Source organism: Somniosus microcephalus, chromosome 26, assembly GCF_052327205.1.
Source record: "Somniosus microcephalus isolate GS21.2 chromosome 26, FLI_Smic_1.0, whole genome shotgun sequence".
Lineage (NCBI taxonomy): Eukaryota > Metazoa > Chordata > Chondrichthyes > Squaliformes > Somniosidae > Somniosus > Somniosus microcephalus.
In genome coordinates, this window is record NC_141012.1 from 31,985,470 (window position 1) to 32,012,827 (window position 27,358).

Sequence of the window (27,358 nt, forward strand, 5' to 3'; positions counted from 1 at the left end):
TGAGCCCGGCACCAAGGAGAAGTGCCGGGCTCTCAGGGAAACAGCCGGCAATGCCGCGGGGGGTTAGGAGGCCGGGGACGGAGGTGCTGGCAGGCGGTCGCCAAAAAAGGCAGCCGCCCCGCACCTCCATCTTAACTTGCGCCGCTGCCAGCACAGTAAGGCCCCGTGAACCGGGCGTGGGTAGCGAACGGCGCAACTGCGCCGGGCGTGGGTAGCGAACGGCGCAACTGTGCTGTTCGCTACCAAATATCGCGAATGGGGCGTGAATGGGGCGCGGCGCACACCGATGACGTCATCGGTGGCGGCGCAGCGCAAAAGGCTAACGCCACCATTATCGCCCCAACTCAATATCGCGGGAGGCGTAGCCAGTGGCGCTACAGCCACTGCCTGCCTCTTTAGGCGCTAACAAGTGGCACTACTCACCCAATTTCTCCCCCATCCTCTTTATTGATTGCAAGCACTGTCCTGTCAGAAAGTGTATGAATACATTTAATGGTGGATAGTGGTTACTCAGGCAGTACCAGGTGAGAAACAAAGTGTAAATAAAAATCTATCAGGCATTATGAAGTATCATAGTCTGGAAATTGTTGTTGATGTAAACTATTCTGCTGGTGGCAAAATGTGCGATCGTAGCCAGCAAGGTGATGAGTGCGTACGATGATTACTTACCTCCTCGTTTCCACCTGTTTGAAAATTGCTTTAGGACTATTGAAGCTGTTGCATACTACTGCACTGAAAGCTTGTGTTAACCTTGTGATCACTGTTGTCAGCATAATTGCTTATTATGGGGCTAATGCATCAATTACAGCCTTAACGTTTCACAAAGTAATCGTAATTGACTTTTTTTTAACCTGAGTCATCTGCCTCAAGAAGACCTACAAACAACCACGTACACAGGGACAGGACTGCCAGTGACCATCAAGGTGACCATAGTCCTCAATCTTTATGCCTTCAGCTCCTTCTAGGCTAATGGTATCAGCCAATTTTCTGTCTGTGGCGATAATAAAGAGGTGCTTGATGATTTATTCAGGAGGACCAAGACCTTTGTCTTTTATCGCACTGACCAACAACAGCAGCACAACAAGGATGCCCAATTCCACCAGGGTGATTGATGGCACCCATGTAGCCACAGGACACTCGTCCATTATTCAATGCTGTCCACAAATAGAAAGGTGTTCCACTTTATCAACATGCATTTGGTCTCCTCACCATGCACTTTGAGGTGCTGGCTTGCTCAATGACACTGGCTCCCATTTTCACTGTTCTTCCAGGCCTGCAAAAACAAAAGAGGAGCATCGATCAAAATATTGTCTCAACGAAGAATCTTTTAGCAGTCTGAACATTGCAACCTATTGTGTGTGATGTTCCTGAAGTTGAGTGTATGTGACTGAATAGGGCGACAAGATATAAGAAGAGCGTGATGGCAGTAGATATGAGCTCAGGGGAGGTTTCTGGCTTCACTCTCCTGTATCCCCTTGCTACACGTGTGCTCTATGATGCGCGGGATGGCCTCCTAATGGAGCCAGAGGCTTTTATCTGCCTCCAGTTCTGGTCTGCTCTTTTCTATTATGAGCTATCTTGCCCTGTAAGCAGAGAAAAAGTCTTGAGATTTTGCAAGTGACGTAGTTATCCATCCTCCAGACCATTTTGTCTGACGGTAAATCAAAGTGTACGATTCAGCTAAGTTGGAATGTGAGGATTTCTGGTCTACTACAACAACAACAACAACTAAAGCCTCTAAGATTTCTTTGATTCCCACAGTTAGAGTTATAAAGCTGCTTGTTGCATTTTGCACTTGTTGCAGTATGGCCATGCATGATGGCCATGCATGCTAAGCCTTTAGGACATGATTCCCTCACGGCAGTATTGCACAGCATAAGCTTTTATTAATGGTAGAGCACAGATTGATTTACAGGTTGTGAGGGTATGTTTGGGGAAGGTATTTGGCATTCCAAACCATAATTTGGTCTTACCTTAGCTGATTTCATGAGGTCAGCCACAGTTTTCTTCACATCTCTCCAAGTCTACTGAGTACTGGAGACTATGGGGGCGATTTTGTGAATGGAGGCAGGACTGCTGCTTGTTGGGTTTCAGTCCCGCCTCCATCGAGTTGTGGCCAACCCATGGTATTTTCCCTTGATTGACCTTGTTAAGCCCGTCCAGCGGGTTTAGCAGGCCAATTAAGGGAAAGCCGGTTGCAGAGCACGTCAATGTATGACGTGTCATCTGTCAAAAAATTTTGACAGATGAATTGTCATCGTTTGACAGCTCTGTGAAGCTGTCAAACACTGACAGTCTCTGCAGTTTGATGAGGTCTTGCATACAAGGCCTCATCAACCTTCTTTCTTTTACAGAATTGAGATGTTTGTTGCATCTGAGAATGCAACGGTCATCTCTCATCTGCAACACGGAGGTGCGAGACTCTCCATATAGAAACTGACTGAAGCCTGCAGGGAGAAACAAAGGTAAGTGCACTTTTAAAAACACTTAGGACTTACCTCAGATACTCACCTCTCCACTCTTGCACCCATCACTTACTTTCACAGCACACCTTTGAATCCCTCCGACCCCCGCAGACCCAGTACTCGCCTCGGTGACCCTGGCGGGTTTTGGTGCCATCGGGAAGCCCGCACTTGTGAGGGCAAAAACAGGATAATCCTATTTTCTGCCTGGTAACTACCTGTTAACAGGCAGTTAATAGGCTTTAATCCCTTCCCGCCTCCAAGGAGACGGGACTCAGCACGGGACGGCTACCTGCCTCCTGGGAAGATGGCATGGAGGCGGGTTTGCCCCCAAATTCTGCCATTTTCCCAGCAGTCCCACCTCCATACCGCCTCCTCGGGGCTCAGAAAATCACCCCCTATATTCCCATGTTTGTTCTTTGTTCCCAAGCTTATTGTACCAGGCACCTCTGGGTAGGTTGTTCTTCAGCTCAGTATTGTCCTCATATCCCTTACTTACTGTATCAGCGCTTCCAGCACCTGGTCACCAAAGTATTTACGAGCCCTGGAAATCTGTATTTTGCAGCAATATAGCTCCTTAATGTAGTTAACTGCTGCTCAGCCTTGTTTCTGCTTGTGCCATTCCGTTGGTCAGCCTGCCGTGTGGGTTTTCTGGGGCACAACTTTCTCGTACAACAGAAGCCAGCAATATTGGTGATTAACAAGCATACACTATTTCTTCCAGAAACTTTTAGTAATTCACTGTTAACTGCTGAATAGCACCAACAACAGTTTCTAGGTCTAAAAGTATATTCAACCTGGTCTGCAATAGAGAAGATTTAATGTGAAATGCTGAAACTCTGAAATAAAAACAGAAAAATCTTGGAAATCTGCAACAGATCAGTCAGCATCTGAAAGAGAAAGATAAGTTAATGGTTTGGATGAGACTTATCAAAATTTTGATGAAGTTTGATAAAGTTGCATCCACTCCTCTTTAGGTAATTAACTTATTAACTTCATCAGAATTCTGATGGTCTCCGTTAACTTGTCTTTCTCTTTCAGATGTTAGCTGATCTGTTGCATATTTTAAAACATGCCGTCCATAAAGAATCTTACTAAATCCTCCCTTTTCTACAGAAGGTTGCACTTGGCTTCCGCTTGTTCCCGGCGAAGAGACTCGAGGTGTTCGGCGCCTTCCCGGATGCTTCTCCTCCCAAGACCGCACGAAGTGGTGGAGAAGCATTCGGGAAGGCGCCGAACGCCTCGAGTCTCTTCGCCAGGCGCAAGGAGCGCACGTCAACCCAAGCACCCCACCCACCCGCCCCTTCAACCACCGTCTGCCCCACCTGTGACAGAGACTGTAGGTCCCGCATTGGACTCATCAGTCACCTGAGAACTAATTTTTAGTGTGGAAGCAAGTCATCCTCGGTTCCGAGGGCCTGCAGAAGAAGAAGATATCATTAAGGTGCTCAGAAGCACAAGTATACAAAGAATCTTGTTAAAAGGGAGATCTTCGGTGAAAGGTGACAGAACAGCTCGGCACAGCAGCTGAACTAATTATTCATTAAAAGTATGCAAAATGTAAATGCTGCAAACCTTTAACACTGCAGTCGTAGTTTATGGATTTGAAACCCTTCTCAGAAAGATAGCTAGGTGTCAGAATGGATCATTTCAAATGATTCTAATGATTCAGCTATCTGAATCTCAAGAGGTCTATTGTGCTGCACGATGTCCAAATGGGTCAGATTGCTCAGCGTGACCCAAGTCGCTGTGTTGAAACAAAACGAGTGTGAAGTGCTCCTTCATGGTCTATCATGGAATAAACGTGGATTTTTTTGTTCCCAACCGAATAAAAGGTTATGCAGACAATAGATATCCAACACTTTTGTTTATGGACATACAACAGATGCTGAGCAAGTGCTTCAAATTCCTGGGTGACTAATGGGGTTACTGCGAGGGTCTCCAATCCATATGCGATGATATTTCTGTAGGTTAATGGACTACATTATTAGTGCTCATCATGATCACATCAAATAAAACCAAATATCCATTTAATAGAAAACACTGCATCATTCTGTCCAAGGGACTGAATTGGAACAGTTCCCCGATAATTACAACCCATGCACTTAGGTTAACATTTTCAATAATTGGGACTCATTGCTCTTTGCATATGCAAATGAAACATGTTATTAAACATTTAGCTTCCATTTGCTTTTCTTTCACAATTATTGCTCGTTTATTTTAAATTGATGGTTTGTTTACAGCTATACAATTTGCTGTGATTTAACGTTCATTTGAACTTATTTAACCAAAAGTTTTTAAATAAGATTTACAGCCCACAAAGGAGTTTGAAATCAAATCCTTCAGCGTAGCATACTGATTTTAATATTAAATACTTGTCAACTATTTAATAGCTGCATTCCTATTGTTATCATTTTACTATTGAATATATATTTGGAAAAACCCTCTTCATCCTTGAAATTACTTGTGAATATTAGCATTTGAACACTTAGCAAATGTATATGAATTGCCTTTGCTATTTTAAGAGATGCTGGCCCATTTATTTCAAATGGTTTAAGGCCTCTAAAAATGGGAGACACCCGAACTTCATTTGTAGCATTTGTTTCACCAGATTCGCATAGCAGAATTTTCAGGTCTTGATTTTTGCTGTTTTTATATCACAGACTAGAAATTTCAGAACTTTTAACAGTCATGTGATTCAGATAAACCCAAAGTGCACGACAAACTCTAATGATAAAGGCTTTTATTATTTTTCATATTAAAAAATATATGGCAGATGGCAGGAATGTCGTATGAGGAGAGATTGGGTCGATTGGGCTTGTACTCGCTGGAGTTTAGAAGAATGAGAGGGGATCTCATTGAAACTTATAAAATTCTGACAGGACTAGACAGACTAGATGCAGGAAGGATGTTCCCGATGGTCGGGGAGTCCAGAACCAGGGGTCACAGTCTAAGGATAAGGGGTAAGCCATTTAGGACAGAGATGAGGAGGAATTTCTTCACCCAGAGAGTGGTGAACCTGTGGAATTCTCTACCACAGAAGGCAGTAGAGGCCAATTCATTAAATATATTCAAGAAGGAGTTGGATATATTTCTTAAGACTAAAGGGATCAAGGGATATGGAGAGAAGGCAGGAACAGGGTACTGAATTTGGATGATCAGCCATGATCGCATTGAATGGCGGAGCAGGCTCGAGGGGCCGAATGGCCTACTCCTGCTCCTGTCTTCTATGTTTCTATGTTCAGCCCTAAGCTGTGTACGTCTGGGACTGGTAGATTTTGTACCTATTGCTGTCTGCAGTGCCTAACTCGTGCTATGTTTAATACTGGACTGCAATATAATGCAGAACTGCTTATACGGGCCATTAGCAGTACAAAAGAAGGCACTGTGAGGAAGTGGTCATGCATCACTTTGGTTTTTCACCAGCAGCAGTATGTACCTCGCCAATAAAATGCTGGCCTTGCCAGCGACGCCCACATGAATAAAAAAAAAACCTTGCCAGCTACTGAAATGCTCATCAATGCCTCGATGACTTCAAGGATCAATTTCTCAAATGCCCTCCCTCCCCACTGACACCCTACATAAAGCTGAGTTGATCCAGAACTCTGCAGCCTGACTCCCCTCCTGCACAAAGTCCTCCACTGACGTCACCCCCACTTCTCCTAACACCACCCTTGCATTGCGCTACAATTCCTGCTAAATTGCTCTACTAAGTACAGTATAAGGACGTGCTAGGTTATAACGTTGCAATCACTTTTTTTTCCCCAAAAAGATTTTCTTAGATGCTGTCATCAAATGTGATTAGACGTGCCCTAGTGAATCAATTTCCTAGCCTGCACACTCCATTCCTCTGAATCTGAATTACTAGGAAACATAGGAACAGGAATAGGCCATTCAGCCCCTTGAGCCTGTTCCGCCATTCAGTTAGATCATGGCTGATCTGCATCTTAACGCCCTCTACCGTAACTCTCAATACCCTTGCCTAACAAAAATCTATCAATCTCAATTTTGAAATTTTCCATTGACCTAGCCTCAACAGCTTTTTTGGGGGGAGAGGGTTCCAGATTTCCTCTACTTTTTGTGTGCCGAAGCGCTTCCTGACATCCCTGAACTGCCGAGCTCAAATTTTAAAGTTCTGCCCCCTTGTTCTGGGCTCTCCCACCAGAGTAAATAGTTACTCTCAATCTACTCTTATCAAATTCTTTAATCATCCTAAACACTTCAATTCGATCACCCCTTAATCCTTTATATTCAAGGGAATACAAACCTAAATATGCAACCCATCCTCATAATTTAACCTTTTTAGCCCCGGTATCATTCTGGTATATATGGCCAATATATACTTCCTCCGGTGCCGAGCTTCGAACTGAATGCAGTACTCCAGTTGGGGTCTAACAAGAACCCTGTACAGCTGTAACATAACTTCCACCCCTTTTATTCCATCTCTCTCGAAATAAAGGCCAACATTCCATTAGCCTTTCTAATTATCTTTTGTACCTGTCCACTAGCTTTTAGTGATTTCTGTGCTTGGACCGCTAAATCTCTCCGCTCCTCCACAGTTCCTAGCTTCTCATCATTTAGAAAATACACTTTCTTGGGCCCAAAGTGGATGACCTCACACTTCCCCACATTGAACTCAATCTGCCACAGTTTTGCCCACTAACTTAATCTATCAATGTCCCTTTGCAACTTTCTGCTCCCATTTAAAATATTTACTGTGCCATCTAACTTCGTGTCATCAGCAAACTTAGATATACAGCTCTCTATTCCTTCATCCAAGTCATTTATAAATCTAGTGAAAAGCTGTGGCCCCAGTTCAGATCCTTGGGGGACACCACTTGTCACATCCTGCCAATTTGAGTACATACCCAGTATCCCTACTCTCTGTCTCCTAACGAATTCCCTATCCAAGTCAATAGGTTGCCACTAATTCCACACGCTTGGTCTCTGCCCCCTCTAGTCTGCCATCGAATGCAGATCTTTCTGCCACTGCTCTCCGGAATTTTTTTCCAAAACCACTTACTATTAAAAAATCATCTCTTTGTGCATTTGGGTCACCCTTTTCTACAAAATTCCTCACTTTGTGGTCAGTGTCCAGTTTTCCCTGTTGTGAAATGCTGTGAGACATTATTTCACATAATGAGTGCTTTACAAATATGAGCTGTTGCATAAATGCCTCCAATACAAAGTCTATCTTTAATTAACAGTATTTAAAATCGCAAGTAAGGGTGTTCTCCTGTGCCACCATTCTATTCTTACCAATGAAAAGAGCTTACTGCATTGTTCCATGCATGAACTTAAGGATAGATGACAGCCCGAACCTACAGTGATGCAATGGGATAGTACAGTAGCTTTCCCACTCAATCCGTTGATTATTTCACATTTGGTGCTACGCTGCCCTACTATGTGACGTGTAAGGGCACATTAGCTATAAACTGAGATAGACTAACTAATAGGATATTTTCTATATCATAATAATCATAATCAACTTTATTGCCATTGTTAGTGCACAAGTGCAGTACAACAAAATGTAGGCTTGCGGCTCCCGAGTGTGTACATTTAGATTAAGACATTTAAACGTTCAACATACATTTGGCTTGTAATACATTAACATAAACATAACCATAATAAAGTGCATTGGCAGATGTGCAGGCTTTAGAGTTTATTTGTGGAGTTCAGTAGGATGACAGCCCTGGGAAAGAAGCTCTTCCTAAATCTGGTCGTTCGGGTGCGAATGCATCTGTAGCGTCTCCCAGATGGCAGGAGGGTGAACAGACTGTGGCTGGGGTGGGTAGGGTCTTTGATGATGGTCCGTGACCTCCGTAAACAGCGTTTCTGGTATATGTGCTCTATGGTCGGTAGATTTTTTGGTCAACAATCTTTCATGCTACAATTGAATTTTTTTTTAAATCTTGCAGATATCAATCCAGTGACCGATACGCCAGCCTGCGGTATAATCCCAATTGGAGGAATACCAGAGTGGGAGCAGAGATTCTTATGTCCAAGCAGGCGCATCAACAACACAACCCGCACCCTCATGATTCACTGGAGAACTCACTCCAAGAGTGGAATGACCTGTTGGAGAAAAATGTTGGAAGATCCCGTGAATATGAACACCGAGACTTATTGGAACAGAAAAGGCCAACAAATAAATCTCAAGGAGTTAGATTTAGTTTGAGAGAAAATGATAACAGTGTAGTGAAACAACCTAAAAGGAAAAGACCGCCTTCTCCTTATTGTAAATCTGAAGATAGCACTCAGGAAGATCGTGAATCTCTTGATTCTCCCGGATCTTATGATGAGATCAGTAAGAGTGATTTGCAAAACCACAGGAAACCCAGAACAGACAAAATCACAGAAACCGTACCTCGGGGTAACTATGGGAAAAATAAATGTCATGATGAAGAAGCCGACTATGAAATGTTGAATGATTATAAATATGAACACCGTGACTTATTGGAACAGAAAAGGCCAACAAATAAATCTCAAGGAGTTAGATTTAGTTTGAGAGAAAATGGTAACAGTGCAGTGAAACAACCTAAAAGGAAAAGACCGCCTTCTCCTTATTGTAAAGCTGAAGATAGCACTCAGGAAGATCGTGAATCTCTCGATTCTCCCGGATCTTATGAAGAGAACAATACGAGTGATTTGCAAAACCACAGGAAACCCAGAACAGACAAAATCACAGAAACCATACCCCAGGATAACCATGGGAAAAATAAATGTCACGATGAAGAAGACAACTATGAAAATTTGAATGATCACTATCAGAAAGAATACCAGCAATACTGGGAGCGTGAGTCAACATGTAGCGACGTGAGCATAAATAGTGTGAAATACCACACGGACCCTGTGATCTCTCGTGACAGGAAATTGCAAACAAAAGTAAGATCGCGGGACGATATTGTGGAACGTAATAAGCAAACTCTGGGCACACACAAAATAACCTCATACCGACAATTATATAGTGAAAAGGAGGCTAAACGTACGCGGCAGGTAGGTGTGATGGTCAAGTATTTTCTTTTTGACTGCAGTGAATTTGCTGTGTGAGGGCAGAAGCCATTCTGAGTTTAAGTGCTGAAGTGCTTATCAGTGTGTGAAAACTGGTGACTATACTGAAGATAAGGTGACTAAACCATCGTATGTTGGGGGTTTAACACTATCTTTATTTCCTTTTGTTAGTGTATATCTCGGCAGAGTTTTTATTACATTTGCTTTTGTTCCAGAATTTCTTGCCTAAGTTTGTGTTTTTCCCTTCTTTCATTTCATGTTTGTTCTGTGTTTTAGTTACTGAGCTAAAACTTTGCTGCGACCTTCTGATTGTCACTCAGGACTGACCGCACTAACAGTAACATCTGCTCAGTGGTGGAGCCACTTCTAGTGTTGCAACCTTTTAAATCTAAATCCAGAATGGGGCAGAGAGTGGGTTTGTGGCTTCTTATTTTGCTAACTGGATTATTCTTTTAAAAATGTATTAATCTTAATAACCATATATCATAAGGCACAGAAATAAATGGGAAAACGAGTTTGATGTTAAAAACAGACTTTGGAGTCTGTTTTTCGTTTAAGACATTTACTGACGATCCACACAAAACCCAGGATGTCCGGTCCAACATTCAGGCGATGGTAACTCAACCTGCTACTGAAGTCAGTTGAGCAACTGCTTTCTAGTTTTAAGAGGCAAGATGCTGTGACTCCAGGACCTGACAGTGAGGAGGTAAATGTAAGCTTTCTTCTACAGGAAACTCTTTGGTATCCGGCACCGACGGGACCGGGATGGTGCCGGTTGATTAAAAATTCCGGATGACGGAGCGGGTTATCTACCGAGGCTATTTTTAACAAACAAAAATTAAAAATCAAGAAATTTGCTGTATACAGTAATTGGGTACTCACCTACAGAATGTTGTGTTAAATGGATGCTGGAAGATGCTTGATTAAGTACAGTACTGCCAGTTGAGGGTAATCCATAACTCTTTAATTACTTAACAGTAAAACAAAACTTATACAGTAAATGACTGTATACAGTACTGTAGTTGACTGTACACTTATTCCAAGTCAGCTGGTTCATCAGGAATATCCATGCCAGCTGGGTCATCAGGATCATGCACTTCAACAAATGCACGGGGAGAGACTACCGGCAGCGCAGGAGACACACAGAAAAATGGTGGATCGGAAGAGACTACCGGCAGCGCGGGAGAGTCAGACTCCTGTTATTGAGGTGTTCGGACTTCCGACAGCGCCAAGAAGCCAAGTAGTGGCAGTTTTAAGAACTACCCCCACTGACTAACTCGGCCACCGCGGGAGACTCGGACTCGGCAACATTTCCGGTTATTGAGGTGTTGTTTTCGGAGTGAGAATTTTGCCGGTTAATAGAGAATTCCAGATATTTAGGTGCCGTTTAAACAAGAGTTTCCTGTAATTGGTAGGTTACATCTAGTCTTTTTTAAACTAAGCAAAAACTTCACAATGAAAATATTTACTTACACTTTAATGTTACCTTTTAAAAATATTCTGAGTTTCTTATCCCATTTTTAATGTTAGCTGTTGTATCTTCACATTTCTTCCACTGTGTGTTTATTCTTTCCCCTTTCTATTCCTTTTCCATGCTTCTTCATTTGCACTATTCCTCTCTCTTACTTCATCTATTGGATTCTGCCTTCATGATTGTTCTCTCCAACTATCTCTCTTTTACTAAACTTTATTGCCTCTCTTCTGTTTCAGTGACTTTTTAAAATGTATTTCTTGTTTCTGTTTTGGATTATTTTTCTCTATTTCTTTATCTTTAAAAAAATGTCCTCCATATCTTTAGGTTCTCCAAAACCAAATTGTATTCTCCCTGAAATGGTGGGCAGGTGACCCACATCCAGATCCGAGAAGTGCCACTCTAACTCTGCGGCAAGATGTATCTGAAAGCATCTTTAATAGATTCCCTTTCTTTCCCCAAAAGTTGCATTGCCAAGAGAATTTCTCAACAATATGCTGAAACTGAATATTGCATATGCTTTCTGTAATGTGAAAGTTTATGGTAAATTCGGCCCTCTCTTGTACCACATGTATAATATCAGAAACCTATTGATATTTTTGTGAATAACTCTTTCAGTATGGGTCTTGATTGACAACACCAGGAACACATTCAGGAAGTCTAAATTCTCTGTCACGTCCCTTTCCTTGTATCCTTTCAATGCTGCATGGACATTGTCGCAAAGAGCATGGTATGCTACAATTTACAATGCTGATGTTCTGCCAACTGCTTTTCCATTAATTTCAGTGGAATTTTGTTCAGTGGAGCTTTGGAGAATGATCTCTAAGTAGTTGAACAATTGGGAGACAACGGCCTGGAATTTGTGGTCCTGGTGAGAGTGAACTGGCAGTGTTCGCTGTCATTGTGCCTTTGAAACTAACCGCACTTTCAGGATTTAGCGCGTACCAATTCACTGCTCCTCCACAGGCTGTGGTGTGTCACCCCCCCCCGCCCCCGCCCCGGCCACCACAGAGCCGGCAATCAGTGAAATCGCTCAAATCAGGAAAACTGACGAAAACTTCGGCTCTTTCGCGGTAATTACACTGTTAAATACCCATTAAAAGTTCCCAAGGCATTAGGTGTAACTGGGGTTTTAACAGTGCATTGACTGCTAAACAACGTTTATGACCCTGAAAAACTAATTTTAATTTTGTGCAGTGTCAAATTTATCTATTTAAAATTAAAAATGTTTAGAAACTTTAAAAAAAAAATGTTTAATTTTAAAGTTTGTTTATCTTTATTTCAGGTTTGCCTTTTCCCCATGAGAGCCCCAATATTTGGTTTGCTCTCTGTAACATTTTAAAAAGTTAGGATTTTAAGAGCTTACCTCACTTCCTGATTGGCTGTCTGTGAAAATTCTGCATTTTGATTGGCTGTTTAGACAGCTTATTGACGTCACAGCAGCTCGCACTATGGGATTCCCACTATACTGCGTTGATTTGAATTGCACGTCAGAAAACCTAACTTCTCGACACAGAGATCACAAGATCCTTGTGCGAAGCTTACTTCGGGGGCCAGCAGCGAACGCCTTTTCTTCACCGCTCGCTGAGCGCAAATTAAGGGCCATTATTGCAATATCAAGCACCCAAAGCTACACAGCACAGGAACACTGAGGCCTTCACCATGCCCGATGTGCTTAATGTGCCACAGTGCGGCATTTAAGCACTTTCAGTGCTTGGAGTCTACACAAGAGACTACACACGAGGCCCATTACAGGACACTCCATTTAGACACATCATTATGCTGTCGTTATGCCACGGTCTCTTACTTGCATTTGTCTCAAGAACCAGCCAGCGCCAACTTAGATGCCTAAAAGACATTCTCAGCCAACTCTGCAGCTCATGTTCATCCCTGTTTGGCATAAAAATAAAACAAAAAAGGTGACTCAACCGTGGCTAACAAGGGAAATTAGGGATAGCATAAGATCCAAGGAGAGGATATATAAATTGGCCAGAAAAAGCAGCAAACCTGAGGATTGGGAGCAGTTTAGGATTCAGCAAAGGAGGACAAAGGGATTAATTAAGAGGGGGTAAATAGAGTATGATAGGGGACATAAAAACTGACTAAAAGCTTCTATAGATAGGTGAAGAGAAAAAGATTGGTGAAGTCAAGCGTAGGTCCCTTGCAGTCAGAATCAGGGGAATTTATAATGGGGAACAAAGAAATGGCGGACCAATTAAATACATACTTTGGTTCTGTCTTCACAAAGGAGGACACAAATAACCTCCCAGAGATGTCGGGGAACATAGGGTCTAATGAGAGGGAGGAACTGCATGAAATCAGTATTTGTAGGGAAATGGTGTTGGGGAAATTGACGGGATTGAAGGCCGATAAATCCCATGGGCCTGATCATTTACATCCTAGGGTACTTAAGGAAGTGGCCCTAGAAATAGTAGATGCATTGCTGGTCATCTTCCAGATTCTATAGACTCTGGAACAGTTCCCATGGATTGGAGGGTAGCTAATGTAACCCCACTATTTAAAAAAGGTGGTAGAGAGAAAACAGGGAATTATCAAGCCTGACATTGGTAGTGGGGAAAATGCTAGAGTCCATTATAAAAGATGTAATAGCAGAGCACTTGGAAAACAGTGACAGGATCAGACAAAGTCAACATGGATTTACAAAATGTAAATCGTGCTTGACTAATCTACTGGAATTTTTTGAGGATGTAACTGGTAGAATAGATAAGGGAGAACCAGTGGATGTGGTGTATTTGGACTTTCAGAAGGCTTTCGATAAGGTCCCGCATAAGAGATTAGTGTGCAAAGTTAAAGCACATGGGATTGGGGGTAAGGTACTGACTTGGATAGAAAACTGGTTGGCAGACAGGAAGCAAAGAGTTAGAATAAACGGGTCTTTTCCAAGTTTGCAGACGACACAAAGCTGGGTGGGCGTGTGTGCTGTGAGGAGGATGCGGAGAAACTCCAGTACGATTTGGATAGGTTGGGTGATTGGGCAGATGCATGACAGACGCAGTATAATGTGGATAAATGCGAGGTTATCCACTTTAGTGGCAAAAACAGGAAGGCAGATTATGAACTGAATGGCAATAGATTGGGAAAAGGGGAAGTGCAACGCGACCTGGGTGTCCTTATGCACCAGTCGCTGAAGGTAAGCATGCAGGTGCAGCAGGCGGCTAAGAAGGCCAATGGTATGTTGGCCTTCATAGCGAGAGGATTTGAGTACAGGAGCAAGGATGTCTTGCTGCAGTTGTACAGGGCCTTGGTGAGACCACACCTTGAGTATTGTGTGCAGTTTTGGTCGCCTTCTCTGAGAAAGGATGTTCTTGCCATGGAGGGAGTGCAGCGAAGATTCACCAGACTGATACCTGGGATGGCAGGAATGACGTATGAAGAGAGATTGTGTTGATTGGGCTTGTATTCGCTAGAGTTTAGAAGAATGAGAGGGGATCTCATTGAAACTTATAAAATTCTAACAGGACTAGACAGACTAGATGCAGGAAGGATTTTCCCGATGGCGGGGGAGTCCAGAACCAGGGGTCACAATCTAAGGATAAGGGGTAAGCCATTTAGGACTGAGATGAGGAGGAATTTCTTCACCCAGAGAGTGGTGAACCTGTGGAATTCTATACCACAGAAGGCAGTTGAGGCCAATTCATTAAATATATTCAAGAAGGAGTTAGATATATTTCTTAAGGCTAAAGGGTCAAGGAATATGTGGAGAAAGCAGGGCCAGGGTACTGAATTTGGATGATCAGCCATGATCTCATTAAATGGCGGAACAGGCTCGAGGGGCCGAATGGCCTACTCCTGCCCTATCTTCTATGTTTCTATGCAGCAAGATTTGGAGACCTGTTCGAGTACAGGAATGAGCCTGTTAGCAGCTATGAACGTTACAGCTGCTTTGAACTTTTATGCGGTAGATTTCCTCCAAGCGAGTGTGGATATTGCTGTTAGATCTCCTGATTTTTCAGTCCACAACTGTATCAAGCAGGTAACATGGCCAAGGATTTCAACACATTTCCTCTGCAAAGTAGCCAGCAGAAAGAACAGCCCTCCACGTCTGCCATAGCGGAGAATTCCTAAAAGTACTCAGCATCATTTACTGCATGCATGTGGCCATGGTTGTCTCTAACCCAAACGCAGTGTCATTCATGAATAGAAAGAGCTACCATTCCATCAATACAATTCCACTTGTATTTGACTGCCTGCACCAGGTACTCCAGAGCCTGATCACTGAATGGGACCACTCTGTCCCCAGTGACTGCTCTTGAGAAAATCTGAAGTGTAACTTTAAGGACAGTTACTGCTGCCGACAGAAATCTCATCCAAGTGGACCCCTTGCCCTCCCAGCACATTACGCGTCATACAGTAGGAGTGGCATCAACATATAATAATGATCTGATTTATTGGGCAACGTCAGCTCAGTGGGATACAAACACATAGAGCACCTTCGGAGCAGGGCTCTGCGGGTCTACATCATTGGCCCTTTCGTCTGTTTACAAACTCTTTATATTGATTCCCAGTGTAACCTTTTTTTAGTCTAAGCCGGGCAGCCAAAGATATAATGGCCCAGAAATTCGGGTCTCCACGGGTGAGTATGCACGGGGTACTCACCCATAGGCCCAATGGAAGTGCCGGTTTCCTGCATGCACTGCGCATGCGCGGGAAACCGGCACTTCCGTTCCCCTGAAAGAAGGGGTTCAGAAGTCGAACGCGTGCGCGGGAGAGGCAGTGCGTGCGCATCGAACTTACGCTTTTTTTGCAGGTTTTCCCGGGAAGGTAAGTCTCCAGAAGTTAGACATGTAAAAAGCAGTCGCAAGGCCTGCTTTTTACAAGGTAAGTGGCGAATTAATTAAAATTAAAACATTTTTTCCACAGGTTTATTATTTTTAAATACTTTAAAGAAAGGTAAGTTTATTTTTAGCCCCGTTAGAAAATAAAATTATTTTTTTCAAAAATTTAAATTATTGTTTAAAATAGTTATTTCATGTAATTTATAGTTTATTTAAAAAATGTGATTTAAAAAAAAAAAAAATTGTTTGAAGATTTAGTGATGTTTTGAGGCCCGTAGTATTTATAGGTTTGACAACCCTTCCTGTCAAACTTATGAATGAAGCATTCCTTGCTTTCATTGGCTCTCCATGGCCCACATGATCCCAGGGGACGCATCGAACTAACTGCTCCCCTGGGATACGCAAGCACTGCGCGCCGGCAGTTGGAGGAGGCCCAGGACCGGAATTCCACGTGGGCCCACAGCTCAACGGCCAGCGCACTAGGTAAGTGCAGGTCGGGGGCTTGCACCTGCGGGAAGGCCCCGACCCGAATTTCTGGGCCAATCTGAATTAAGATAGCGAGTAACACAGAACCAAATTGTTACAAATTAAAGAAACCATAAAAAGACAAACTATTTCTTACTCTTAATGCAGTCAGTTTCACTGGCATTCTGTGCAGGCAGTGCAGTGAGCCTATTATTACTTTCCCTGGTGGATTTGCTTCAGGGGGGAAATAGTCAACTTGCCTACATTGAACGCAGTGGACTTGGTGGAGGTAGCAGGAATGCCACTTCCTTTATTATTACAATTGCTGCATACATTCTTCAAAAAAAGCCTGAAGAATTATAAAATAATGTAACCTTTAATATTGAATATTGAAGGGAATTTGTTCTGAAACTGTTAAATCAATGTTGCTATTATCTTTATTAATATTTATATGCAATAGTGAAAGTTATAGGGTACAATGACAACCTTCAGACACTAGAGAGCACTGCAGTACATGAGATATCACAAGAAATTCTTGCAGATATCGTACAAATGGGAAGAACACAGAGATGATTTTCTCTCCAAGTAACATAATGGGCCAGAATTTACTGTAAAAATAGCAGTGAGGCTATTCATTGTTCATTTTTAAAATGTAAATAAAATGTATCTTTTAACTTTTTCTTTCTGTCTCCCCTCTCTCTTAATCCAATCTTTCTTTCCCTCTCTTTATTTCTCTTTCTGTACCTGATTTGATAATTGAATTCACTATTCCATCTTGTACATCCTGGTTCAGACTCTGCGCTGTTCATTAACAATTCTTCAATCTGATTGGTTAAGGAGATTGCTTGTCCTGTTCACACAGGTCCCAGATGCCCTGTAGATCTCCCACTAACAGCAACTTGCATAAGCTCATGGAAATTAAACGGACAAGTTTAACTAACGGCGGGCGCTGTTCGTTTGCCGGTTACAGTAAATCCTGGCCCATTGAAAAAACAAGATCGTTACCACTGAGTCAAACTGACTTTTCAATAAAATCAAAATAAGATGCCAGAAAAAATGAAATTTGTAGGTAACAAAATTGAGCTACACCAGAAATACCATGTCTTGTATCTACTCTACTATAGTAATCGTAAAAAAAAGAAATCATTTGAGTGGATTTTGAACATTTTACAGTCTAATCAAAAGTGCAGCTAGTTACAGTATTGGGGAATGTTGTGAGAATTCTAGGCTCCTTGTACTGTATGCTAGCAAATGTGATCTGTTGAATGCCGGTATTAGAAGTCTAAAGCTGTATCCTGCTTTTCAGATTGCTTGGAACGTTAGTACCCATGTAATTGACCCAGATGATACAATGCTGGTAAATCACTGTGTTCTTATTCTGTGCGGACTAACTCAGCCAATCCATACGCTTTTGACTGCTATAGGGGAAAAAGCAGAGCACACAAAAGAAGACAGTCAAAGACAGCTACTGTTTAAAAAATATATATAATGTCAGGGTGGCGCACCGGTAGCATTCTCATGCTGGTCCATTTGCAGGGACTTACCCATATCAGCAGCAGAATTGGAGTATTGTTAGTGCAGAGGCAAGGGTTGAAGCTCAAGGACCTGCAGAGACTATTTTAAATGCTGTCGGAGTTGATGACCCCAGATAAATTCCTGACTCTTTCCTCATTTGATGCCATTATTTCTTTAGAGGATGCACAATAGAGAGTAGGTGAGATACCCAGTCTAGCCCTTAAGCAAAGATCTTGTAACCCACGAGTGACTAATGTGTCAATACTAAGACCCGGTATTTAAATCAATCCATGTAGACCAGTTGAATGGAATTGGCTTGTTTATACTGATTCTCACAGAGACTGATCCATGGATGTAATATCATTTTATTATACTGTATGTATTTTTGTCTACTCACAGAATTTATTAAAACATTTTAAAGAATTGCATGGGACAAATTACCGAAACAAGGGAATGGCTGATTCTAACTTTACATATCAAAAATGTACTGAAAAGAATAGAGATTGACAACGATAATTCAAAAGGCTGGCGTCTTTCGTAATCATGTATAACATAAATATTGCATATTGTAGCTTGCATAACGCGCTTGTGGTATGAGCAATATTTTGATCTTTCAGATGTACTAGTCTCATTGCTGTTTTCAGGTTTTTTTGATAATCAGTCTGCCATAATTATTTTCTATCTCAATTATATGATAATCCCAGCATCTGGCCTCACTGTGACAATAATGGCACAATTGTTCCCTTCCGAACCCAGCCGACACTCGTGTTTTTCAGTGGCTGAAGCAACAAAGGATCCTAGGTGAACAGAATTATGGAAATTAATGTTGAATAGAAAATGTCTGTTACATCTCACCAATCTATTCACTTAATGCTGACACTAGAAGGTGATGATCAACTAGGTCAAATTAATAAGTTGGGGCTGTACCTCTGTATAATACTATTCTATATAGTAAATATTCTAGTGCATAGTAGAAAGATACCAGATATGTCCTGATGTATCTATATATTCTTTCATTGTATCTCTCCATATTTTTATTCTTTCTCATGAGACTTTCAGCTTTTCATTTTACGCTTATCTCAATGAGATTGCAAGAATTTCAAATATTTTCTCTACTTTGCTGAGTTTCTGCATCTGTTTGTAAAACCGTGCATATATATATTTACTATATATATCATTGCTGGATTTTGGACAGCATAGCATTAAGAATAAATGAAGATAATTTGCAGACTATGTAACTGTCCCCCATTCCCTCCTATTACCCAGGGAGAGATGAGACATTTCTGTAGAAATCAGAGGGTTGGAGTTCTGAATCTGACTTCAGGGGCTGGATTTTTCCAACCTCGGCGGGTCTGTGGCGGGCAATGTCTGTGGCATGTGGGAACCTTGCATCTGTCTCGATCCCGGCCTCCAACATGATTTTACATTAATAGGGCTTCTTAAGCCCGCCCTGCGAGGTTCCCAGCCAATTAAAAGGAAGCGGATTTGATGACTCATCATCAGCCGGTTTCCTTAAAGGGCCGTGTCCAAATTGACAGTTCTGCTGTCAGTGTTCTGCAGCATTGAGGTGCTGCAAACACTGACGAGCGCTGCACAAAGGTGCACGGATGCACCCAGGCTCTCCCATGACTCCCTCCATATGCTTATGGAGGGAGTCACAGCACGTAGGGAGGTTCTCTTCCCTTCCAATGGGCGGAAGAGACCTCCCCAGGAGACCAGCACAGCCTGGTTGCGCATTGCACAGGAGGACACAAGCAGGGATGTCGTCAGGAGGACCAGGCTGCAGTGGCGCAAACCTTTCAATAATCTCAGTAGATCACGAAACATTACTGCAAAGCCACACTCAAGCTCATCCTGCTGTGCCACTCATCACATCCCCATCCCTCTGCCTTCCCTACCCTACTCCTGCACATCCTTACTCACACCAACTTACCTTGCACCTCCACCCATCCCTCTCTATCTACATTATCACTTCCCCATCTCACTAGCCACCCCTCATCCTTGTCTAATCATACCAACTGACAATGCAAAAGGGTAGGCACTTGAGTGTTTTATGCAATATTCATGTAAAGTTTCTGTTAATGTGGTCTCAAATGTTGAAACCTTTATTTTCAACACTTTGCCTTCTTGAACAGATTTGTGTGCACCTTTGGAAGTGGCTTAGTGAGTTGCAGTGAATGATGCGATATAAGGGTACCCCCCCGCAATGGTGATGAGTGTGAAAGGAATGGCTTGGGCATTGTAGGGATGGTGCCAACCTGGTGCATCACGTGGCAGCCAGGGTGTACAGCGTCAAGTGAAGTAAACCTGGCCATGGTGAGGCCATCGCTGGCGTGGAAAGTGGAGATGAGGTCGAAGATCAGCCATGATCTTATTGAATGGAGGAGCAGGCTCGAGGGGCCATATGGCCTACTCCTGCTCCTATTTCTTATTTTCTTGTTCTTAAACAGGTTAACACCTCTGTTAAAATAGTGAACTGAGTAATTTATTAGGAATGTGTTTGTAAGTATTGCAGTTCAGTTTCCAACCTTTATTATATAAAAAAAGTAGTAGGATTCTGTTTGTAACCTAGAAACATTAGACTTGCGTAGACTGGAAGCGGCTCAGTGGTAAATCTATTTTGTAATGATTAGATTAATATTGGCACAATCCACCTGCAGCCGTGTACACCAGGTATTAACCACCCATTGTCATCAGGAGTAAAAATGGAGAATACATAACACATTAAAATCTTGGTCACTAAATAGGGGAAAAAACAATTAGCAAGCAGCACATGTTGATCTTTCCTAACTATTAACAAATGAGGAACGCTGACTAGGAGGTTGGTTGGCTTTGTAAGGGGGCAGCTAGGTTCTGGCAGAAATATACGGATAATTACGACCTTGCTAAACTTCTTTAAGCAACTAGGAGGAGGAGTGTACTGTACTAATTAGTCTAGTGGTGCACTTCTCAAAACACACAACTGATCTGAAAATACTGCTGGTTTCTTTGATTTTAAGGAATTTCTGTCTGCAAATATCTCATTCGGAAGTCTCCTCCTCCCGTTGCCCTTCTTTTCAGATCTGCAGTTGTACAGGGCCTTGGTGAGACCACACCTTGAGTATTGTGTGCAGTTTTGGTCACCTTACCTGAGGAAGGATGTTCTTGCCATGGAGGGAGTGCAGCGAAGATTCACCAGGCTGATACCTGGGATGGCAGGAATGACGTATGAGGAGAGATTGGGTCGATTGGGCTTATACTCGCTGGAGTTTAGAAGAATGAGAGGGGATCTCATTGAAACTTATACAATTCTAACAGGACTAGACAGACTAGATGCAGGAAGGATGTTTCCGATGGCTGGGGAGTCCAGAACCAGGGGTCACAGTCTAAGGATAAGGGGTAAGCCATTTAGGACAGAGATGAGGAATTTCTTCACCCAGAGAGTGGTGAACCTGTGGAATTCTCTACCACAGAAGGCAGTTGAGGCCAATTCATTAAATATATTCAAGAAGGAGTTGGATATATTTCTTAAGGCTAAAGGGATCAAGAGATATGGGGAGAAAGCAGGGACCGGGCACTGAATTTGGACGATCAGCCATGATCACATTGAATGGTGGAGCAGGCTCGAGGGGCCGAATGGCCTACTCCTGCTCCTATCTTCTATGTTTCTATGTATCTCTGTGGGACAGTGTGATGTGGGCACATCACTAAGCCATAAGTTTATATTTTATAGAGTCTCTACTAAAATATTGACATAATGCAATTAAGTGCAAAAAAGGTTTTGAGTAGAACTAGAAAGAAATAAGTGTTGGAAACCTGAAATAAAAACTGGAAATTCAGAGAAGGTCAATCAGCATCTAAAGATAAAAAGACAAACATTTCCCTTTTATTGGAATGGGTTTGACAAAGGGTCTCCAACAGAAACATTTTTTGTTTTCTTTGTAATTGTTGTCAGAACCACTGCATTTTCAGCATTTTCTGCCTTTTTAACCTTACTTAGTAATCAACTAAAGATTATGAGGGTAATTTTCACCCATCCGTGATAAACGGGTGGAGCGTATCATCCGCCCGTTATGGAGCCTGTCCCATTTTAAGCTCCATTGATTTCCTCGAAAAATTTGTTGAAGAGCTGACTTTTTATTGATGCAGAACTGTGTCACTGTAGGCCTCTTTTCGATATCTTTTCTTCATTATTGGTGTTATAATCACTATCGGAAGATGAAGGAATATGGAATTTCCACAGTTATTTATATTGCTAAAGAGCTGAGGTCATTGTTTCTGGCCTCCATCTGTTCCTAGCAGTGCGATAATGTCCTCCATCACCAATATTTGCATATTCAAGTACCAATTATGGCTAATGTTGTAAGAAAACATTGCAGTGTGCCTGTGGTTCTGCACATATTAATTGATGTGCAATCCTTAATTTCCTACCAAAACTACCACCATTCAGGCTATTTAGCAAGGACTCGCAGTATCTAAGCTTCAGTATTTGCAGCCATGAAAGCCACTTCACATTGTCATAGATGAATCATTTTGTAGATTAATTGTCTTACTGGGTTGCAATAACTAATTGCCAGCTCAATGCGCTGTACAAAAGAAAACGCATTGCATTGATTTCAATAGATTTTATATATGCTGCTGTTTAGAATCCTCATAATAAGATGCACATATACAGGCTGTTGTATTCTCTAGATTGGCCAGCTCAGATGTTACTCAGTAAATTGCCTTTCATCTTGTCAGAATGAATATCAGAACTACCATGTATAATATAGCACTTCGTCACTGCTAGTTTGCAGCCAGTTTAACAAAATGCTTCTAGAATCTCCATTTACATTACTTCAGACTTCACTTTTGGGGGGGATGTGGGAATTAAGCATTTTCTCCCAGTTTTTTTTCCATCTTCGCATTCACTGTGAAGAATTTTACTGCTTCCGTGCACGAAACCTTCAATCTCACTCCTATTGGAGAAGTTCTACTTTCATTTTTGGCATTTTATTCAAAAACACTCTGGATCACTCTGAAAATTCTGTTGTCTGATTCATTCCAGACATTTTCTCAATTGTAGTAGGTGGAAGATTTTGTTACTGACTCAGTATGAGTCTTAAGTAATAACAAGCGATGAAAGATATTGTGGAATCAAAACAGCAAATGCTGGAAATGCTCAGCAGGTCAGGCAGCATCTGTGAAGAGAGGAACTGAGTTAACGGCCGTGATTTTGTGATCGGCGTCGGGATGGGTGCGGGACAGCTGGTTTCCGGGTTCTGGTAGCACCCTCAGCTGCCACCGCTCCACAGACTTGATTTTTCCCTTGATTGACCTGTAGGCTTACCGGCCAATTAACAGGAAGCGGCTCTGATGACATCATTTGATGACGCGTCATCTGCCGGTTTCCTTAAAGGGACCACGCACAATTTTATTTTGACAGTTGATTTCTCAGTGTTTGACAGCATTGAGGTGCTGAAAACACTGACAATCACTGCACAAAGGTGAACTCTTGCACCCAGGCTCTCCAATGACTCCCCCCATATGCTGAAGTAGATGGCAGCTGCAGGTGAGGTGATGGAAGCGATCTGTCACTGGTGAGAGAGGTTCTCCCAATGAGATGGCACTGGACATATAGTTGGATTTAAAAAACTTGTAAGCTAAAGAAATCTGTATATGTTTTAAAAATGCAGTAACCAACATTTTCTTTGCTCTGAAACTCGCCATGTGCAACATTGGATCCTTAACACCACTTCTGCAGCTGTCATCTTTTCACAAACATTACACCAGACTCACAACACGCCACACTTACCTGGCGTGGCGTCCGCATGTTGGGAAACCTGATCCAGAAGTGGGGAAATCCAAAAACAGGCTGAAAACTGCTGACAAGTACCTGTTAATAGGCAGGTAATTGCCTTTTAATCCGTTACCCGCCGCTAGGTGTCGGGTCCATTCGCAAATCGGGGACCCGACACTTGGGAGAACTGTTTGGAGGTGGGTTGACGGCAGGTTCGGGACCCGCCGTCAATCAATAGCACTTTAACCTCTGACCTGCCTCTCTGAGCGCCGGCAAAATTGTGGCCAATGTTTCAGGTTGATGAGCTTTCATCAGAAATTTCATGGTGAGGGGACTAGGGACAGGGTCACTGGCAAGGCTTGGAAGCTAAGCAGAGCCAGGCCTGGTTAGTACCTGGAGGGGTGACCATCAGGGAAGACCAGGTGCAGAAGGTCACGGAAGGAGCCCCGAGGAGGGGCGGTTGGTGAGAAGGTCACGGAAGGAGGAGCGGCTGGTGAGCAGGCCCGGGCGTTGGGCTGAAGATTGTCGGACAGGAGGAATGGTGGAAATGGAATGGCGGCGCGCACCGACGCAGCGGTTTTGCTTCTCCCAGTCATGGGAGCTTGCAAGATCACATTTCGTTGTTCATGTACTTGTGCAATGACAATAAAGTTGAATTATTATTATTATTATTATAATAATTATTATTAAGAGATTGTAAGATGTGCGTGCTTTCACCCTCGGCAGCTCGTCAGTCAGAAGAGGTTGAGGGAGAAGTGGAATAAGAGAAGGAGGATTAGGTATGCTGATACCCTCCTCATCAATCGCTTCAGCCCTGCCAGTGGGCATAGTCTCAGCGATGCCCCTTCCCACAATGACCAGCACTGTCTCCTCCATGCAGGTTAAAACATGCAAGCGCGCTTGTCCTCCTCCAGTTCTTTGTTGCTGCCTGCTGTTATGCCCCACCTTCTCCTGCAAGAAAAAGTGAAGTGTGTCAGTGAGTGTTGTGCAATATGTTTGGGTGATGTGTCTGTCATGGTTGAATAGCTGCCAGTGTGTATGAGTTGAGAGTTATGGGTGCTAGGCTTGCAACAGTGCTAAGTGTGTGAGGGTGAGGTAAAGTATATGGTATTAGGGTTGAGTCCTGATTGATAGAGATTGTTAGTAGATGGGTGATGGGGATGCAGTGAATTAAGCAGTGGATGAGGCTAGTGGTGCAGTGGGTAGGATATGCCATTTGAAAATGAATTTACTCACTTTGACTGTGTGCGAGATCATTAAACTTCTTCCTGCACTGCATCCATGTTCTTGGAGCAACACTCCTGGCACTGAGACCCGCCGCTACTTGTTACCACTGCCTCCTGAGCATGTGCCTGGAGGGCCTCCTGCCCCCCTGCGGATACAGGACATCTCTCCTCCTTTCCACCTCTTCCACCAAGACCTCCAGTGCATTGTCTGAAAACCTTGGTGCGCGCTCTCTCGCTTGTTCAGCCATTCCTCAAAGTATCACTGCGCTGATTCAGTTTTGAAAAAGCTCCCACCACTTGTTGCAGCCACAATGGACTTCTCCTTTAAGGGGGACAGACTGCCTTTAAGTAGCATTAGACACTTGCGATATTGGGCCCCCTGCAGATGCGTGCAGCCAATGGACAGTGCGGGTAGCGCTGGCTGCACACAAAAATCATTTAAAAGAGCAGGCAGCATGAATTTAACATGCTGCCTGCAACGCTATGAACGGGCCCGGGTTAATCGTGCACCGCGATCCCTGCGTCCGTTTTGAGGTCTTATCCAAGTTCTCCCCTAGAGCCTCTACAACAAGCAGAGCCTCTGAACTGATAACTGAAACTATAGCAGATTATCCCGGGTACAGCAGTATTATTTCTCCAGCAAAATGCAGAATGGAGGATAGTTACATAATGCAAATGTGCATAAAATCAATCCCAGCCACTCACAGCAGTGTGGTCCCCAAGTGTGATTGACGGGGGAATTACCCAATCACCTCCATCCTGGCCGGAACTTGCAGTGTCACTATATGCAGCCTTTATTTTAAAGCCTGTTTTTAGGAGATGTTTGCCACAGAATAAAATTAACAGTAATAATTAAGTATTACAATACTAATTACTTATATTAAACAATTGTTTCTCGTCTCTGCAGATTTTTCTTTAAAGTTGTCCATAATGAGCAAATCCATAATATGTGATTGCTGGTATTGCTTCAGTTTACTTGAGTTAATTTGGCTTTTTAAGTTACTTTCAAAAGAAAGATAACTGGTTACAACATCAATTTGTTAGCAATACCTGTATATGAGCAAGATATTCAATCTACAAAAATGAATTTGGTGCTTGATAAAGCAGCAACTTTTGCCAGTCATGTTAGTCTAGGACAACCTGTTGACTTCTTTTGATAACAGAAGTAGCTGCACATCTACCTCCGCTGCACTTAAACTAGTTCCTTTCCTTCCCAATAACCCTCACTTCAAAGTGGGAAGACATAATGTACAATTTATTAATGGCTCATTGGCTCGAGACCAAAGGGCTCGGGCTCTCTGTGCAGCATGCTTCGCCTTAGTATGAACATCTAATCAAGATTGCCCAAGCTCCCACAATAACAGCCAAATGCAATTCAACAACCATGGGCCTTTGAAGTCCTATTGCAGACTTCTGTACCCTAGCCTGGGATAATAACATGCCATGATTGCTAGCTTTGTTGTATATTCTCTGTAGAGAAGTAATTACGGACTCGATTTAACAGAAAGAACATTACGCAGCTTATGATGCTCAAAATAATTTCATTTGATGATTTTCTCAATTTGATTGGTATTATTAGAATAGCTCATAAAAGATGCTGTAAGAAACATGGGCAGAGGTTGAGGCCTGCATCACAGTGAAAGAGATAATGAGGACTATGTTGTGATCGTGTCTGAGCAATCAACACCTACAATGGCTGCAGCCTCTGCAGTACTTTCCAGCATTGTACTTATCTCAGTTGTGACCACAGTGCATTTTGAAATGCTGAACATAGTGTAGATTTCATTCAGTAGAATGGGTTGAACAGTTGAGTCATTCCAGTGCTTTTTATATAAAAGAAACGTACTGAGTACAAAAATAATTTTCAACAATGATCACTTCTTGTGTCGAGCAATTACAAAAATTACTTGTGATCATGTTTTCGTGTTGGTACCAATTCAGATGAATATCAATAATCCAACAGCTTGCATTGAATTGCCCCTGTTCTAATTGCAGAATTTCCTTCCTAAATCCCACCAAATGTAGGTGCTCCATTTAGCTGGATTATAAAATTAAATTAAAATTAACATTAACCTTGCAGAAAATGTAATGAGGAGTAAAAAAAAAAGTGTGGGGCAACCCTGCTGATTAGGTTTAATATCATTGGGGGAGTTCCACTAAACAGCTCTTGCTAATTACATATAATGATTACAGACCTATGCATCATGCCATAAAATCATCACTATATAATTTTTTTCCTTGACTATAATGTATACCTTTCCCTGACTAGATTTTATGTTAATGCTTATCAGTACCTAAGTTTCAGGCTGCTTTTGCAGTGTATAATACAGTAGTGTGTGTTGGAGGTGCCTATGTTCATCACACAATGCTGTCACACCTCCGATGTCACACCAACGTTTGCAAGGTTTGTGCCACACTTGATTGGTTCCCATTTTATATTCAGAAATCAGCAAGAAATCACAACTGAATGGGTAGGAAACATACCAATCAGCAAGTAATAAACAGGAATGGAAATGACTAATTAAGTTCAAACAACTGCAAATCAAAAAATAGGTAGTCAGTAACAGCTACCAATAAAGAAAGGAAACAACAAACCAAATAAATCTTGCAATCTTTAAAAAAAAATTTTAAATTAGGCTTGAATTTGCTGGAAC

General features: G+C 42.4%; 1 protein-coding gene across 2 annotated transcripts in view; it reads left to right on the plus strand.

The window, feature by feature from the left end:
- The window catches only part of jhy (junctional cadherin complex regulator), a 120,358-nt gene that overhangs the window by 21,722 nt on the left and 71,278 nt on the right, over positions 1-27,358 (plus strand). For both annotated transcript variants that reach the window (XM_085968045.1, XM_085968044.1), the window contains exon 3: positions 8,381-9,458. In XM_085968045.1, coding sequence (XP_085824171.1) covers positions 8,381-9,458 — 1,078 coding nt within the window. The remainder of the gene's footprint in view (positions 1-8,380; positions 9,459-27,358) is intronic.